This window comes from Rhea pennata, chromosome 14 (assembly GCF_028389875.1).
Source record: "Rhea pennata isolate bPtePen1 chromosome 14, bPtePen1.pri, whole genome shotgun sequence".
NCBI classification, from domain to species: Eukaryota; Metazoa; Chordata; class Aves; order Rheiformes; family Rheidae; genus Rhea; species Rhea pennata.
This window is the reverse complement of record NC_084676.1, coordinates 19,721,675-19,737,443: the sequence shown is the minus strand read 5'-3', so window position 1 is coordinate 19,737,443 and position 15,769 is coordinate 19,721,675. Positions and strand designations below refer to the sequence as shown.

At 42.9% G+C, this 15,769-nt stretch overlaps 1 protein-coding gene across 2 annotated transcripts in view; it reads right to left on the bottom strand.

The window, feature by feature from the left end:
• Positions 1–15,769, bottom strand: part of FSTL4 (follistatin like 4) — a 209,930-nt gene that overhangs the window by 17,839 nt on the left and 176,322 nt on the right. For both annotated transcript variants that reach the window (XM_062587387.1, XM_062587386.1), the window contains exon 7: positions 5,032–5,152. In XM_062587387.1, the coding sequence (XP_062443371.1) occupies positions 5,032–5,152 (121 nt within the window). The remainder of the gene's footprint in view (positions 1–5,031; positions 5,153–15,769) is intronic.

Sequence of the window (15,769 nt, the reverse complement as noted above, 5' to 3'; positions counted from 1 at the left end):
TTCCTATTATACGTATCACATTATTCAAGATTTTAAGTAAGTCACGTAGCAAAACGGCTCCACTGTTTACTACCTGTTCTGCTGAACAAAGCGTTTATAGATTATTTCTTTTCTGGGGGGAGAGGCTTTCAAAACATGACTTACCTTGTTTCAGGAACTCCCTTCTGAACTATTTATTATGCACAACTGTCAGATCGACTAATTATATCTCAACTTCAGACACGCTAATTGATTTTCAATCATGCTGCTTTCATTGCTCAAATCAAGGAGTCTTAATACCACCCATTAACTACTTTTATACTGTACTCATATAAAGAGAATTGGAAACAGGGTTTATTTCTGTGAAAAATACCAGTCTCTTCTTATCTCACATATCTGCACAGGACAGTTTGAATAATTACAATCATTAGCATACACTTTACAGCTTTCTTTCTGTTTCTATTTTTATTTTTTTCCCATGAGCCTTACAAGAGGGAGATGTATTTTTCTTCTGTCTTACCTACCAGCTGCTTAAAAAAAGCACCAAGTCATCAGCCCTGGTTAATACTTGGAATGAAACCAGCCATGACAGAAAGCCCTCAAGTCGACTTGGTTTTTTATAGCTTTAAAAGAGAGATTGTTCAAGTGCAATCTGAGTGGAAACGCCTAGAGGCGACTGGAAACAAAAAAAAGCGTGGGGGGAACCGTTATCAAAGGAATGCCTAAACTGCACATTCTGCATTGGACACGTGGACTTCTTTTTCTTCTATTTCTTTAACTTAAAAATATAAGTAAATATACTGTAGGATGAAGGGCAGTGGTAAAACAACATGTAAGAACTTTTTAAACCAGGAGGATACTAAAAAGGCAAGGTTTTATTAGCTGAGTTTGCAGTTTCTAACTGAAAGCATTTGCTAGCTTTTGCTCCTACCTTGCTGCCATCGCTGCCAGCGTTACAGCTCCTCCCGACTCCAGGAGGTGCCGGGTGGAGGGCAGACGAGCAAGGGAAGCGACCCGCAGCCGCAGGCAGCTCCGGAGCCGCGTTTCTTTGAGGGACGCTGCCCAGCAGCTCCGGAGAGGGAGACTCCAGGGCAGGAGCTTCCCATTCCTCCTCCGCCTCGCAAACGTAGCGACTCTTCGTGGAGGCACAGTCCCCCCCAAGCATCTCCTGCACAGCGCTCGCAGAACCAGCGTGGATTGCTCAGGCGTCCTTGCAACAGCTTACTTAGGCTTTCCCGTTGCTATTGCTGCGCGGGTGCACTCCCACCGGCTTCCATGGCGCAGGACCACGCTCTAGGAACGGGGCACCCGTTAACACAGCAGTTTCCTTGCACCGCTCAGTTTTTGCCTCATTCCATGTTGGTCTGTATCCAAGAAACCCACATATTTCACTAGCAGAACCAAAGACACAGCAGACCGATATTGCAAAAGGTAGCTCATAGCTCCTAGATGCTTAATTGATGTTCTTCATGAAAATTGGCTTAACTTGAAATTATAGCAGGTGTACATCTTTTACAGCGTGATTACGAAGGAATTGCATTCTTTCACCTACAAAACTGGGTGTTGCACCTCCACTCTTGCTCTCATCATTTTCTGCTTCTTGCATTTTTAAACTCTATTTTTTCTCCCTTGTCTTACATAATTCATTGCACAGGTTAATTATTCCATGCAACTACCCTGTGATAACAGCAAACTGCAGAATATTTTCATTGTGCTTGCTGCAGGTGAGCACATTTTACTTAACACTTGCAAGAGCTCAGCTCCAGACTTTGGAATATATGGATTATCCTTTGCTATTTCCCTTGGTGAACATATATCATTGCTAACCATTACTGTGTCTGCGGCCAAGGGCAATATAAAAATGCTATTACCTTAAGCAAAGTAGGAAAAAAAAAAGCATTCAAACAAGTAAAAGATTAGACAGGTTGCCTACTGCTGCATACTGAGTAGTAGCTCACTTGTGAGACCAGTTTGCTATGACAAAACAGCTCATGAGCAGTATAGTGGCAGGATCAAACCCCAGAGACATACATTGCTGCTACAGGACCTATACGCTTCTGTGCTTATTTAAATTAATCTATATTTCAGATGCTTTAATCTTGCCATTTATGAACTGAAAGGAATTTGAAGCCTTATATCTTTTCTCTTGAAATGCCACAATAACAAAACATGACAGCATTTAAAGCATCTGTTATTGGAAAATTTGTCCTCTTGGCCTCTTATCACCAGGCTGAAGATCAAATGGCTTTTTAAATCTAAATTCAAGCAATATAATATTTTGATTTATGCTGATGTTTTCCAGAGTGCTAGAACCAAGGAAAATGATGCCCTACCCTCAGCAGTCTCCCGATTTGCAAGCTATTGGTTCTCATAGTTGATTACAGTTTTATGAGATCCTTTATTCTTGGCAACTTTCTTTCCTTGAAAATGATAAATTGCTTTTCTTCCCTATACTCAGAGTATGCTGTACACCTTTTCCAAGCAATATCCATACAAGGGAGAGAACTTAATTTTCTACCTGTTCCTTGCCGCTCCTGATCAAAGACACCGGCAGGCAAGATTCAGATCAATTTTTCATTCTTGGACCTTGTGCTGCCTTTCCAACATGCTCTGTTCTTCCAAATACATGAAGGGTCAGGTGCATACACACACACTGACTCAAATATTATGACTGCTGGGAGAACATCGATGAGCACAACCCAAACATTGTCACAGATGTCACATATGGGCTGCATTTCATATGCGTTTTATGGTTCCTGCAGAGCAGATACGAGCCAGCAGCTGCGGGCGCTTGTGTGGTGGTCCTCACATCTTCTGCCTAAAGCGTCCTCATCCTGGCTCGTCTGAGACGGCAGCTGCATTTGGCTGTAACTCGTGATATTCCCGAACAGCTGTGCAAGCTCCAGCAAGCCCACATGAACACTGCACACGCAGGACCGCTGATCCCTGCTGCCCCCGAAAGGCCTCCATGGTCCGGGTGAAAACCCCCCGCTCACACGGACTCGCACACCCGGAGAGGCACTGCGTGGCATTTAGCAGTAGAGCGGAACGAACCTTTCTTTCCTTCAGACGGGTTGCTTTGCAAAGGTCCTTCGGACACGTCCGGACTGTGCAATGCGTGACCTCGAGCCAGCGCCCTCAGCACTGCCTTAAAGCCAGGCGAGCCAGCCCGAGCACGGCGCTACGTGCACGGCGCTGGCAAAGAGGCAGCAGCGAGCTGCTGAACAACGACACCGCCTTGTCCGCTACCGGCGAGCGAGCGCCATCCTTCAGCACGTTTCGACTGTGGTGGACTGGACTTGCTTTACGGAGGGAGGAACAAACACGATGCTCCGCTGGGAGGAAAGGAACGGGCGAATCCCGCTCAATGGGTGCCTTTCTGATAAAGCTGATTAGTCCGTAATACATTCAACTACAGCTCTGCATCCAAAGAAATTTTAATTTTGCTAAAGCTGGGCTCTAAACTTCCTGCTTTATGCTCTTTTTTTCACCTAATCAATGAGCTGATACGGGCCAGTGCTCTGCTCTATATAGAGACAAGCAGAAGGTCTCTAGGAAGATTAAGAATATATCAGGAAAAAAAAAAAGCAGCATACAGAGAGGGTGTATGTAACTAGGATCCAATTATTTTCTGTAGAGAAAGGCAAGAAAAACAAAATACAGTATAAGCTGGGCTGATGGGCCTCAGTGGGAGCAGCGAGCCAGGTCTCAGATGGTACCAGAAGGGCTTCCTGGGATCACAGGGCTTCAAAAGGAGTTACTGCAACTTCAGGAGTCACCAAACCATCTGAAAGCCAGGCAAGAAGTAGGGACCCCCCCATACAAAAACAGTGAGCTGCATTAACCCTTTATTTTCACTCAGTTCTTCCTCAGTCAGTTGGGGTTTTATCCCCCTTTTTTTTAAAAAAAAATCTAATTGCTTTCCTAGGATAAAAACTCTTTTCAATGTTACCAGCACGTTAGCCTCTCGCTGCAAAGGACAGCTGAGTGGGTACAGCTTTGAGCTCCAGCTCACTTGGTGCTGCCACATTGCCTTAAAGTCTCAGTCCAATGCTGAATGTAAATAAATAAATAAATAAAAATAAAAATCCTCTGCCGCCCCGCCGTGCCCTACAGAGGGGGCAGACCCCGGCTTGGCAAAGCCCCTGGTGGCTCGGATGGGGGTATCAGAGCCTGCAAAACAGCAACTTCTCGGCCCTGCGTTTTCTAGCGAGCCTGGGTTGACACCAGAATACTCAGTGGGCGGTTTCTGTTCTTTTTTTTTTTTTTAATATAATATACACAGGATTAAGTTGTTAACTTGCTTTTCCTTCAGCTGCCATTCATCCAACAAACAGCACTTTGAGGAAGGAAGCCCATTTTCCTAGCTGCAGCACACACAATCTAGTTATCCATAACGCCGAGACTTTGCAGTTTACTTTCTCGAAAGATGACAAATCCCGACGTAGAAACATTAAGCCCGTTTTCGCTCCGACCAGCTGGATACTTCGCGCTCTCCTGCAGGCACCCCAAAGCCCTGCCCAGCCAAGCCCAAACCCTGCTTCCACCACGGCGCATACTCAAGTGCACAAAACACCGATGCACTGATGGTGCCGGATGCAGCAGGAGAAAGATCAGACCCACCGCAGGTCCGGTCCCTCCCCGGGGGACTCGGCCGAACAAGGACGCTGCAACGTGCCCCATGCAATACTCAATTTTCTGAAAGATTAATTTACTGATGCAACGCTTCTGTTGGCACAACTAACCATCAGTCTAGGAGATGCTCTGAAACACTCCGTCGCTCCACGGAAACCTCACCCGCTTTGGAACCGATCCGTCTGCTTAGGCACTTTCATGAACACCGCCTATATTCGCCACCTTTCCTTCTTGATGGCCCGTGCGATAGCACAGGCAAGGCAGTCGCTAGCTGCATGCGCTCTTGTGCCAAAAAAGAGCAAAGCAAATATTTATTTGGGCATGGGGCCGTTGGGTTTCTTTGCGAGCCGGGGATGAACACGCAGCTTTGCTCGGGAGCACGTTCGCAGCGGATTGTCGCACACGCCACTTACTAACCATTCACCTGAAGGATGTGGGTCTGATACAGCTCTTCGTAGCCGTAGGCATGACAGGTGTAATTGCCCATGTGAATAGTTGTTACCTTGGTGATGTAGAGGGAATCGTCTTCTCCAAAATCCTGCAGGTGACAAAAGACAGGAAAGAGGCCTTATTCCTTAGGAAAAAAAAAAATATATACGTGTATATTTTCAGCACCACGCAAAGGCAGGCTACGTTTCCAGCGGTTACGAGAGCGTCGCAGCTTGGGAACACAGCTTGAATTTCGAACAGCAAGTTTGAAAGTTCGTAAATCAACACGCAGGAGAAAACGAGCAGCAATTTAAGAGTAAGGCAAAGTAACTCATCTGAGAATACAAACTTTCCTGTTGGTTGTTAACAAGGTGCTCTTTGCACATAAAAGGATAGCAATCTCCAGCTACCTAATTTATGGGGAAGTTTAATATCTACCTGGTAACCTGAGATGTATAAAACACTAACATCTGGGTGGATTACAGTTTCCTTTACCTATGCCAGTTCCTATAAAACGCAGTGTAACCTCTAGAGCTGACAAGGAAGAACTCAACATGCTCATCAGTTATGTCAAAACAATTTAGGCAGGAGACAAGGAAAAAGAGGGGAAAGAAGCATTTTCTTAAAGAAACTAACTTCAAATCAACCTGTTTTGATTTGTGCTGCTACTGCCCCATGTCTGCTCTAGCTTTACTTATATTCTCCCTATCTGCAGTCAAAAAATAGAAGTTATCAGCAAGGTTTTGGTACTTGGATATTTTACATAAGGACTCTGCTTAAGATTTTATTTCAAATTAAAGTTAACCAAACTATACGACACAACAGTATACAAAGGAGCTTCCCTTGTTATTCCATAAGCATTCAGACTTCTGCAGCTCCAAAATGCTTATACCTTTATGCAAACCCAGAAGGATACATTTAAAAAACACGGTTAATGAGTTGAAGAATGATTTTTCTTTAATTAGCTCCACATGTGAAGCATGCTAAATAAAACTCTTCACAGGATTTCACTGGCAAAGTACAGTAAAACTCAACTTACAATCAGAGCTGCATGGAGCAATTCAGGACAATAGGATGAACGTTGACTAGTTAGAATAGCAAAGCTTTTTTGCTAGTATAATCCAAGGACTTTTTCATATTTTTACTGCATACAGGAAGGATGTATGCATTAAGGGGTGCACCAGGAACATCTCTGCACAAAGCTCTATCTGTTACCATCCTTTTCCAGAGTCATCAGGAATGAAATGGAAGCGCAACGCTCTAAAGCTGTGAGAAGCTGCAAATTCACTGTCAAGCTCTTACTGCATGAAATAACTGAATGTATCAAGGTGGATAGCATGAAATGGAAATGTGGATTTGCTCTGCTAGTCGAAACTCTAGAACTTTCTTCCCAGTTTCTTTGTGGATGGAGAATGGGAATCCATGCATGTGGGCGGCTTCTCTGTGCCCTGCCGCCCCTGGGGTGGGTCTACTGCTGCAACGAGCTACCATCGCACTGGGTACTACCACCAGCCCAGCCACACGGTCAGAAACCGTGAGCAAGAGCTGTTTGATCATCAGGTGGACTGCTTTCATGAACACCATTTGGGCTCTCTGTATCTCAGTTCGACTCTGCAGGGTGTGTTTGCTTTGCACCTTGAAGTTTTTCTCACCAGGCATGACATTCAGAACATTTTTTGAAGGAAGCTGAAACCTGAAGAAGCTGTGCAATGCCAGCTGGCAGTCCTTAAAGAAAAGGACAGCATAGCCCATACCTTGCAGGATGGGCTGGACCTGGCAACACTTCTGCTAGCTCTTGAATTTTCTCCAGTAACTTTGGATGGGCACCAGAGAAAGGTCTTTGTGCCCCTCTTCTCAATGGCAGACCAGCAGCAGCAGGGTGGAAGGAAAGTGCAACAACTTTGCATTATACTGGCCTCTATATTGCTCTGCAGTAACCATGGTTGTGACTTAGCAGCTAATTCAACAGTCTAAAACTTGTTAAGAAGTGCAAATGTACATAGAATTACACAGAATGAGAGTAAATCCCTACATGTCCATGAAACTCATTATCCATCGTAAAGAGTATCTCTCATTCTTGCTGGATAAACTACCTAATGTGTTATTACAAACATCTACTCAAATCTTCCCATTTTAAGAATTCATCCATATTCTGGTAGCTAGATGCTCCCTGCTGGAAAGCAAAGATGCATGAGTAACTGCAAATAGAAGAGATACCAACCTTGTTAAAGTAATACTTGCATGAGATAGAGAAAATGCACCTAGTGAAGGTCACTTAATAACAGTTTTGAAAGTTAATCCAAATGCAACTCAGATTGAATTTAGATCAATAAAACCACAATAGCTACTTTTATGGAATGATTTATAAGGAGTTACAGAAAATAGGACATTAAAATCTTTTCTGTGATATCTCAGAAAAGTTTTATGAACGGTTGGTTTGTGTTCTGTAATTGTCTTTTTATGGACGATCTGTTTTTTCCAATGCATACAGATGTATTAATATAAGTAAAGAGCCTTGCAAAAAACAAGCAGATGCAAGATTATAGTATCATTCTCTTCCTCCCAAATACATTTTTCTTGGAGAAAAAAGTTTTTTTATTGGTAAAAGTATGGTTTATGACTTTTAAAACCTGCTTTCTGACTTTAACTCTTACAGAAGGTAATCAAATGTGATTGAGGTAACACCATTAGTGTCAGGCACAGAAGGAAAATACTTGCATCAATGATGACTTCTACATGTAAAGTAAGTTTGCATAAAAATAAGAATACTTTTGACCAGCATTAGAGGCTGGGGTAGGAAAAAGTGATTAGTAAGTTTAAGCTCAGTACTGAACTGTTGCTACAGAGAGAGAGGTGAACTCTCTAACAAAATTAATGACTACTGCTTATTTATTTAATCACAATTTATGGTTTCTCCCTGTGGATATGACTAGTACACTAGTAGGATTTTAGAGCTACTTTTTTACATATATATGCAGGCATTTTATCCAGAAATGCCTTCTGTGTATATTTTATACAAGTAAGTTTAGAAGTGTTATAAAAACCCAAGCACGAGAGCATCAGGAAAGAGCAAGTCCTCAACTCCTTAATGGCATCCAACTCTCTTTAGATTCCACACTCACCTTCAGCCAGGGGTCCCGAGGCCACGCTGGACGCGGTCGGGCAGCAGCCAGCGCGTTGCCCGCAGCCTCGCCGTGGGTCCAGGACCCCTCCCGGTCCTCCAGGCACTGCATAAGCTTTGGGAGCTGCTCCCGTGCATCTCCTGCCATAACCACTGCACTAGCAGTGGTGTAAGTTAATACTAGTGAGGAGCACAGAGATACTTGTGTGCTTTGACTTTTTTAGGTGGCTTCTGCTTGTAAAGCCAGGTTTCCAAGTCACTATGAGCTTCGAAGTAGTCAGAGGGAACAGCAAGGATCTGTAAGAAGTGATTTAACATAACTCTTCTCTCCCTAAAAATATCACAGCTTTCAAGAACAGTATCACAGGCCTGCCCGAGAGCAGCAGCGACCGCCGCGCATCCGCTGGGAGCCGGAAACGCCCTAGTCCCAGCCCCACAGCGATGCTTAACGTTGAACTTCAAAGCCAAGACATTTTTATGCCTTGTTAAACTGTAACTGAAGCAGGACCGACTCTTACCTGGCCTGGGCAGGTACAAACCAAGAAGGACAAGTCCAGGTCTCAAGTGAGATGGAGCAAGTCTTTCTGCAGCAAGCTGGTCATTGAAAATAGCAGCTGTATAAAGCTGCTCTTAACCACGAGGAATTAGAGTAAGTCCCGTGAAAAAGGAGAGGCAACCAGAAAGCAGAGCAAAAAAAAAGCAACTTCTGGGACATAGCCTTCCTCTGTTACCATTAAAGGTGAATCTTAAGAAGAGGACGGAACAGAAGTCATGAAAATACACAAACATGAGGCAGAAAATATTCTAACATGTACAAAGAGAAGAGCCTTGCATCAAAGTGCTCAGATAAGGGCTCTAATGCTCATCACTTCCATTTTATAGATTTTGTCCTAAAATAATGTTTATGTTCTGGTGGAAAAAAAAATTTTAGCAAACTGTGCTTGTAATTTCTCATAATTGACAAGGTCAGCTAGTGACAGATGATAAACTGACTTTGCCAGCAGTTTGCCTCATGTTCTCTCTCCCTTTTTAGGGTAGAAATTCTCTGCCCTTCATGAGCTTCTTTTATGTCTTGCAGTTACCCTTCAAATAAAGGGCCGATTAAGCAACCTTAGAATATTTTCAATCTTGAAAAGCTCAAATAATATTACTCTTATCAGTTTTAAATGTAGCGTGGTAGTTAAATTTAAAAAAGCACTACCATACAATACACAGTGTTTCCAAAAAAAAAAAAAAAAAAAAAAAACAAAGCAGATTCTAGAAAACGGATACGTACTTTTCTTATATTGCATTTCCCTTCCATCACTACTGATTACCCAAGGCATCGGTCTCCCCAAACAGAAGATTTTTCATATTTATTTATCCCATTCCTCCCTGCTAATGCATTCACTGGTCATGCAATCTGCCGTGGCTCTGAGACACCATGCTTAGAAATGTGTAAAACATTGCATATTGCTTGTAAATCTAGTTCACATTCCGTCTCCAGTGAAATCCAATATGTGACTGTAATGTCACAAATCTTCTGCTGTGACACCACTGAGCGAGGGCGGCGGAGAGGGAACAAGCATTAACGCGTGACTCCGAGCCGCACGCCGGGAAGGCGGCGGGCAACGCGGGGAGGGCAGCCGTGAACTACGCCAATACTCTGATTTCATGAAATACTCTAACAGGTCTTGGCCCAACAAGGAATGGAAACGTTTACAACTCTTCATAGTTTTGGCAAAGAGAAGTTCTTGTTTTCCAGGAAGTCTTAGTATAAGGAGGAATTAGCATATGGTAGGTTCAGGCTTATTATTTTTTAGGATGACTTCCACATTATCTAGGGAAGAAAGACCTTCCTTATAGCTATAACTAGGAAACAGGAACAGAAAAATCCCAGGAACACAGAGGAGCTCCCCTTTCCCCAGCACATGGCTTGTATGGGGCTAGGCCCCTCTGAACTGCCTTAGATCAGTTAACTTAACATTTTCAAAGATAAACCACATCGTAACCACACAGATCTGACCTGCAGGAACCTATTTAGGTCTCCATAAACCAGGTCTCTCCTGGGATGAGGCTGCCAGGTAGACCCCCCAGCCCGGCTCCAACACAGCCACGCAGGTCTCCAGCCAGGCCTCCCACCACTGAGCCCCTAGTGCCAGGGAAGCCCATCACCTGGCTCAGATCCCATGAAACTTCAGAGAGCTGAAGCCTCCCTGGCAAACACCAGCCAAGAGAGCAGTTTGTGCCACACCACGTGGCTGCAAAGCCGTTGTCCACACTCAAGCAGGTCTGACACTCCACTGGGTAACACAGGGAAACAGCAACTCCCCTGCTGCACGCCACAGCTCCAAGCACACCACAGCATCTTGAACATACACGGCAGTAAATACCCTAATTGCACCCCAAATGCTACTGATCTGCCTGACACCAGAGGAAACCCCTAGAACTTCCTAACACTTTACTTACATCCCAGCACCCTCCTGGCTCCCAGTGCCCCAGGATTGCTGGAGCACACTCCACTCACCCTGAATCCCAAACTTCTCCTGCTGTCCTTGATTATAACCACATCAGCATCCAACCACTGATTAAAACACCTGCCCAAAGGCCACCGGAGGAGGCCCTACAGCGCTCTGATTCGATGGTGGTAAGTTGAGCGTTGGCAGTAACGAGCAGCAGGTGCTGAGGGCTGGGGTTGAGCCCCGGCAAGGCACCGACCTCCGCTAACGATGCGACCTGCCTCTTCCCACCTCACCCTCTGCAACGTCCCGCAGAAAAGGGAGAACGCCGCGCGGGCGGTCCAGCTCCGAGAGGCATTTCGTAGGGGGGACAGCACGGATCTCCCACCCGCTCGCAGGCAGGTCCTCCCACTGGAGGGAAAGAAGTGGTGTCGCTATTCAATAGTAACTGATGCAGCCATTAAAATTTATCACCTAGTTCACTTTAGAAAAGCTTGCCTGATCCTCAGAGTCATAGAAATCTCTCTCTGGTGCTGTTTACAGGATTTTAAAACAAAATGTACCCAAGCATTTAATGAGATTATTATTATGCAGAATCTACAACAATGGCTATTGCTTTGAAAATGATTTTTCCAGGCTAATCAAATGTCTCTGATCTTTTTGACAATAGATTCATGAGTGATTCATATAAAAATAATAAAAACTAAATTAGTCATGGGCTCTTAAATCACTTTCTTTGGTCCTTTCAATAATTCATTTCCAGAGACATGCTGAGAACTTATGCTTCATTAATACTATTTGTTCTTGGTTTTACACATGCTATCACTTTAGTAATTTACATGGAGGAAAACTCAGCCTTAAGCAAATGCCAGAAAACTATTGCAAACACAGCCTGATGGAGTATTAATTTGTCTTTTCTTGTTATTCTGCTCAAAGAATTTAGCACAACGTAAGACTGCTGGTGAGCTAAAAAAGTTTCTGGCTTAAAACACACGGAAATGGACTTTTTAAACAGTTCTGCAATTGTAATGCAGGTAAGAATAGATGACTTCTATGCACTGAGAAACTTAGGGACACAAGATGATGAGGCAAATCAGTGGTAGGTCTTCCTTCTGGAGCTAGGGAAGGCAGGAAAGAGTACACCAGGCATTCAGTAAAATATTACTGTTAACTGGATTTACTGGACATTTCAAAGAAAAGCAAGGGCCATGACTGAACAGGCAAGGACCAATCTTGGGAGCAAATCGTGTTCATAAACTCCAACCTTCTCCCTGTAGTATCAAGATAACTAACTGGATGGATTTTGGTTTGATAACTCAATTATCAGCTCCACCAGTAAGACCAAGTATTGGAGATCACAACTAATTTCAATGACTCCTAATTCATCAAATTCTCAAGTTTCTTCTGATGCATTCTTTAAGCATGCCAGCATAGTTACCTTAACTCTTCACAGCACATGGCTTTATGGGCTCATTCCTTTCTTTTTCTTTTTAGAAGATGCATGTTGTATTTACAGCTCTGCTTCTCTGGTATAACACTAAGTACATGTGATCCATCTACAGAAGACTACAGCTACCATCCCAAATTTCTCAAAAACATGGCCTATATGTCTCTAAAAAAAATCAAACAAAACAAGAATACCCCATGCTTTTAAGAGGAATGTCTTCCTCCCCAAACTTGGGATGTTTAGAAAGGCAAAGTCTTATACCCTACTGTGCATTTCGGACCAGGTCAACAACTATATAATCTCCGGAAACCTATTTTTGCATTTGTAATAATCAGCAATAATCTTCACTCTGTGGCCCAAAAATGAGATATTCCACTGAAGGTATCAAGCAGATACAAGTGCTGTGATCTTTATTATAGATAAGTGAGAGATAATGTATTCTGACAATACAGCAACTATTAATTTTTCACTTAACCTCCAGTTTTATAGCCTGCAAAGAACTAAGATACTGTAAGCACTGTGCAACTTCTTAAGCTTTGATTTTAAACAGAAAAAATTTGGCTTTAAATATACAACTTCCTGTAATTTACTCACATCACCATATTACTGCAACATCTGGGATGACACAGGGTTTGATCATTTTAATGGCCTCATTTCTATTAGTAGGGTATTAAGCAGGGTTATTCACACATGACCTTTTTATTATATAACAGTGGGAACTATATTAAACACATCAACAGCAATGAATCTCCTTCGTACAGCTTGTTCTAATGAAAAACCTGGCCAAAGTGCCTCATATTTTAAATGTAGGCTATTTGCTATGGTTTCCTCCTTTCTCAATGCTAACAGGTATCGGAGAGCCTTGGGTGCCCCCGGGGATACTTTCCTGCGCATGTCACCTGCATCCAACTGCAGGAAAATAACTTTTGGACCCACAAATTGAAGTAGGGCTATTTCTGGGGACGGGTGGCCTGACCCTGGAGCAGGGAGCTCCCCTCTGCCTCCTGTCCCTCCCATGGTCTGGGTGGGCTGAGAAAACCCTGCTCAGGACCGACCCTGGAAGGCAATGATTGCAACCATGTTCCCTCATGCGAAAAAAGCAAGCCCTCTTTGATATGCAGAAGGGTTTTCCATGGCCTTCATCCTGCGTGCCATCCCTCCAAGCCCCTTTTAATTCTATAACCTTGGTTTTAAGCTATCATAACCAATTTTGCTCATGAGCTTCCCAAAGGAGTTCAACCACCAGCTGGTCTAATAGGCTAAGAAAGAAAATAAATACGGACTATGAGGGATTTGTTGGTTGATAAAGGTAATAAAGACTGTAAACCAAAGATGAATACACATGAAGCTGGTAAAGGGATCTTCGGGAAAGCAATGTTGAAGACATTCAAGAACTTAGCACGTGGACTTCTCACTGGAAACTTCCGACTTTGCTTTCTGCCAGATAAACTAATTGATACACACAAGTGACAGTAGGAAACAAATGGTAAGTTGCACTTTGTTAACTCCTGGGCCCATGCTTTATAAGGGCAATTACCGATTTTTCATCAAAGAAGCAGAAAGACAAGCAATAAACTAGGTGCAAGGGACTCAAGGGTGTCTGCCTGGGAGCCCCCGGTGCGCCTCCCACCAGGTGGAATTGACTTTGGAGCCTTGCGTTTGCCCCTGCATCGGATTTGTTTTGGAGAAAAGGACATATTATTCTACCAGCCAGAAGAAACCTCTATTTTACTGATGTGTAATGGAAAGCATATGCTTGAACTAACCATCTAAAACAGGCTTGAGCTAAGCTGTACAGATTACTGTGAAATGAATAATGAAAGACAGTCACGAATTTATGTTCTAGCTATGCATGTTATACTTGGTAAACCACCAAATTCTAATCTACTTGTACTCTGTAACATTTGTTTCATTATGCTTATATTCTCTTTTCTATTGTTTGTATGTTTTCACTATGCCTTTGAAGAATAAACCTTCATTTATAAATTTTACTTATAAATTTACATATGTTCCTGTAGAGATGATGGAAAAGCATCTGAAACAATATGCTATAAATACTGTATCAATACATTTGACTCCATAAGGAGTTTGTTATACTTTCAAATTGAGGAAAGCCTTCGTAATTACGTATTTGTGAAAACATACTTAAAAGTTCCTGGGAGCAAAAATATATGATTTTGAACAACAACACATTTTTAACTACTTCACGATTTATAATCACACATGCATTTATAATTATCACAATCGCATCAGCTTCAACTTCACTGTAGTCTTTTTCTTCACAAGAAATGCTGATATTGTTTTTTTATCAGTATAGATACAAAGGTGCTTATTACGGATAAATGGTCTTTATGGATAACTTATGGAAAAATAATACTTTGATGTTAAAAATAATCTTCAATGTTTGCAGGAAAAATCATTTAATTACATGTGCCATTAAGATTGCTCTTCTGTAATTGCTATGTGACAATTCATTAACAGAGTTCTAACAGATAAGACAACAAATTTTTAATATGTTGCTTATGAAAGCTTCTGATTAAAAGAGCAATGAAAAGTGATTAATATTTTTTTGCTAATCAAGATATCGCATAAAAATGATTTAAATAAAGCACATAAACAACCAGGCTTTGTAATAATCTTCAGGCTTTCAGTCCTGTGTAAATTCAGGATGATCCAGGTTTTTGTTGACAGTTTTCGCCCCTTCCAGTGTGAGTTTGAACACCCTCAGCCTCATAATACCTTTGTCAAGAATCTGGGGAGACTAAAGCAGCAGAGGACTCATCTGCGGTGCCTTTGCTCTTCTGCATTCATGGTTTTTTAGTGCTCTTGTTTCTTCCTCAGAATTGGGCTTCTATTTTCATCTGATTTCTGGAATAAGCATTAGCATTTAAAAGAGATAGAGTTTAATTGAAACATAACATGAGGATTTTTCCAAGTGCATGAATATCCTGTAGGTTCGTATGCGATTACCACGGCGCCAGGAGCAGGGAGGATTTTCTTGAAGTTAAAAAGGTGCAATTAATCTCCTGTTGCACTTCCAATTAGCAAAATTGCTAACCTTATTGTGAAAAGCAGAAATGCAATTGAGTTTCTGCTTGAGGCACACTAAAAGAAAACTGAAGTAATTTAATTAACTGAATTCAAGTATATTAAGAAGCACGCTGCCTTTACTTCCCTGCTACCAATGCCTTTAAACGGATAATCATTTAATGCGAGTTTGTGTACCCAGAAGAGGCTGAAACTTGGAGCTGCCTGGTGCCACCCAAACCTAGCTGTGCAGCTGTGTGTGCAGGACTTCAGGTGTTTCCACGTTTGAAACCTCTGAGCAAATGCTGCTGGCACATCCATCACACGTCCAACGAACTTATCGCACTGCAGATTAACTTGGCTAATGTCTCCTGAGTATGGATTTTTGTTCAGCTTGAGATCCATCTAGAGGAAAAGGATGGCTTTACCCAGCGGAGGAAGAGGTTCAGACTTCCAATTTGCTGTCGTAGTCCTCTTTGCACTGAGACCAGGAATTAGTGCAATGTTTCTAAATGGAAATTACGGTTTTACGCTCTCTTTCAAACGACCATCCCTTCGCCCCCGCCAGGAACCAGCGTTTCGGCGCCGAGGCTGCCGTCCCCGACGGGGAGCGAGAGGACCCAGCCGAGCTCCTGGGCCCCGCGCGTTACTCACGGTGGAAGAGGAAGGGGAAAAAGATCATTATCCCCAGAG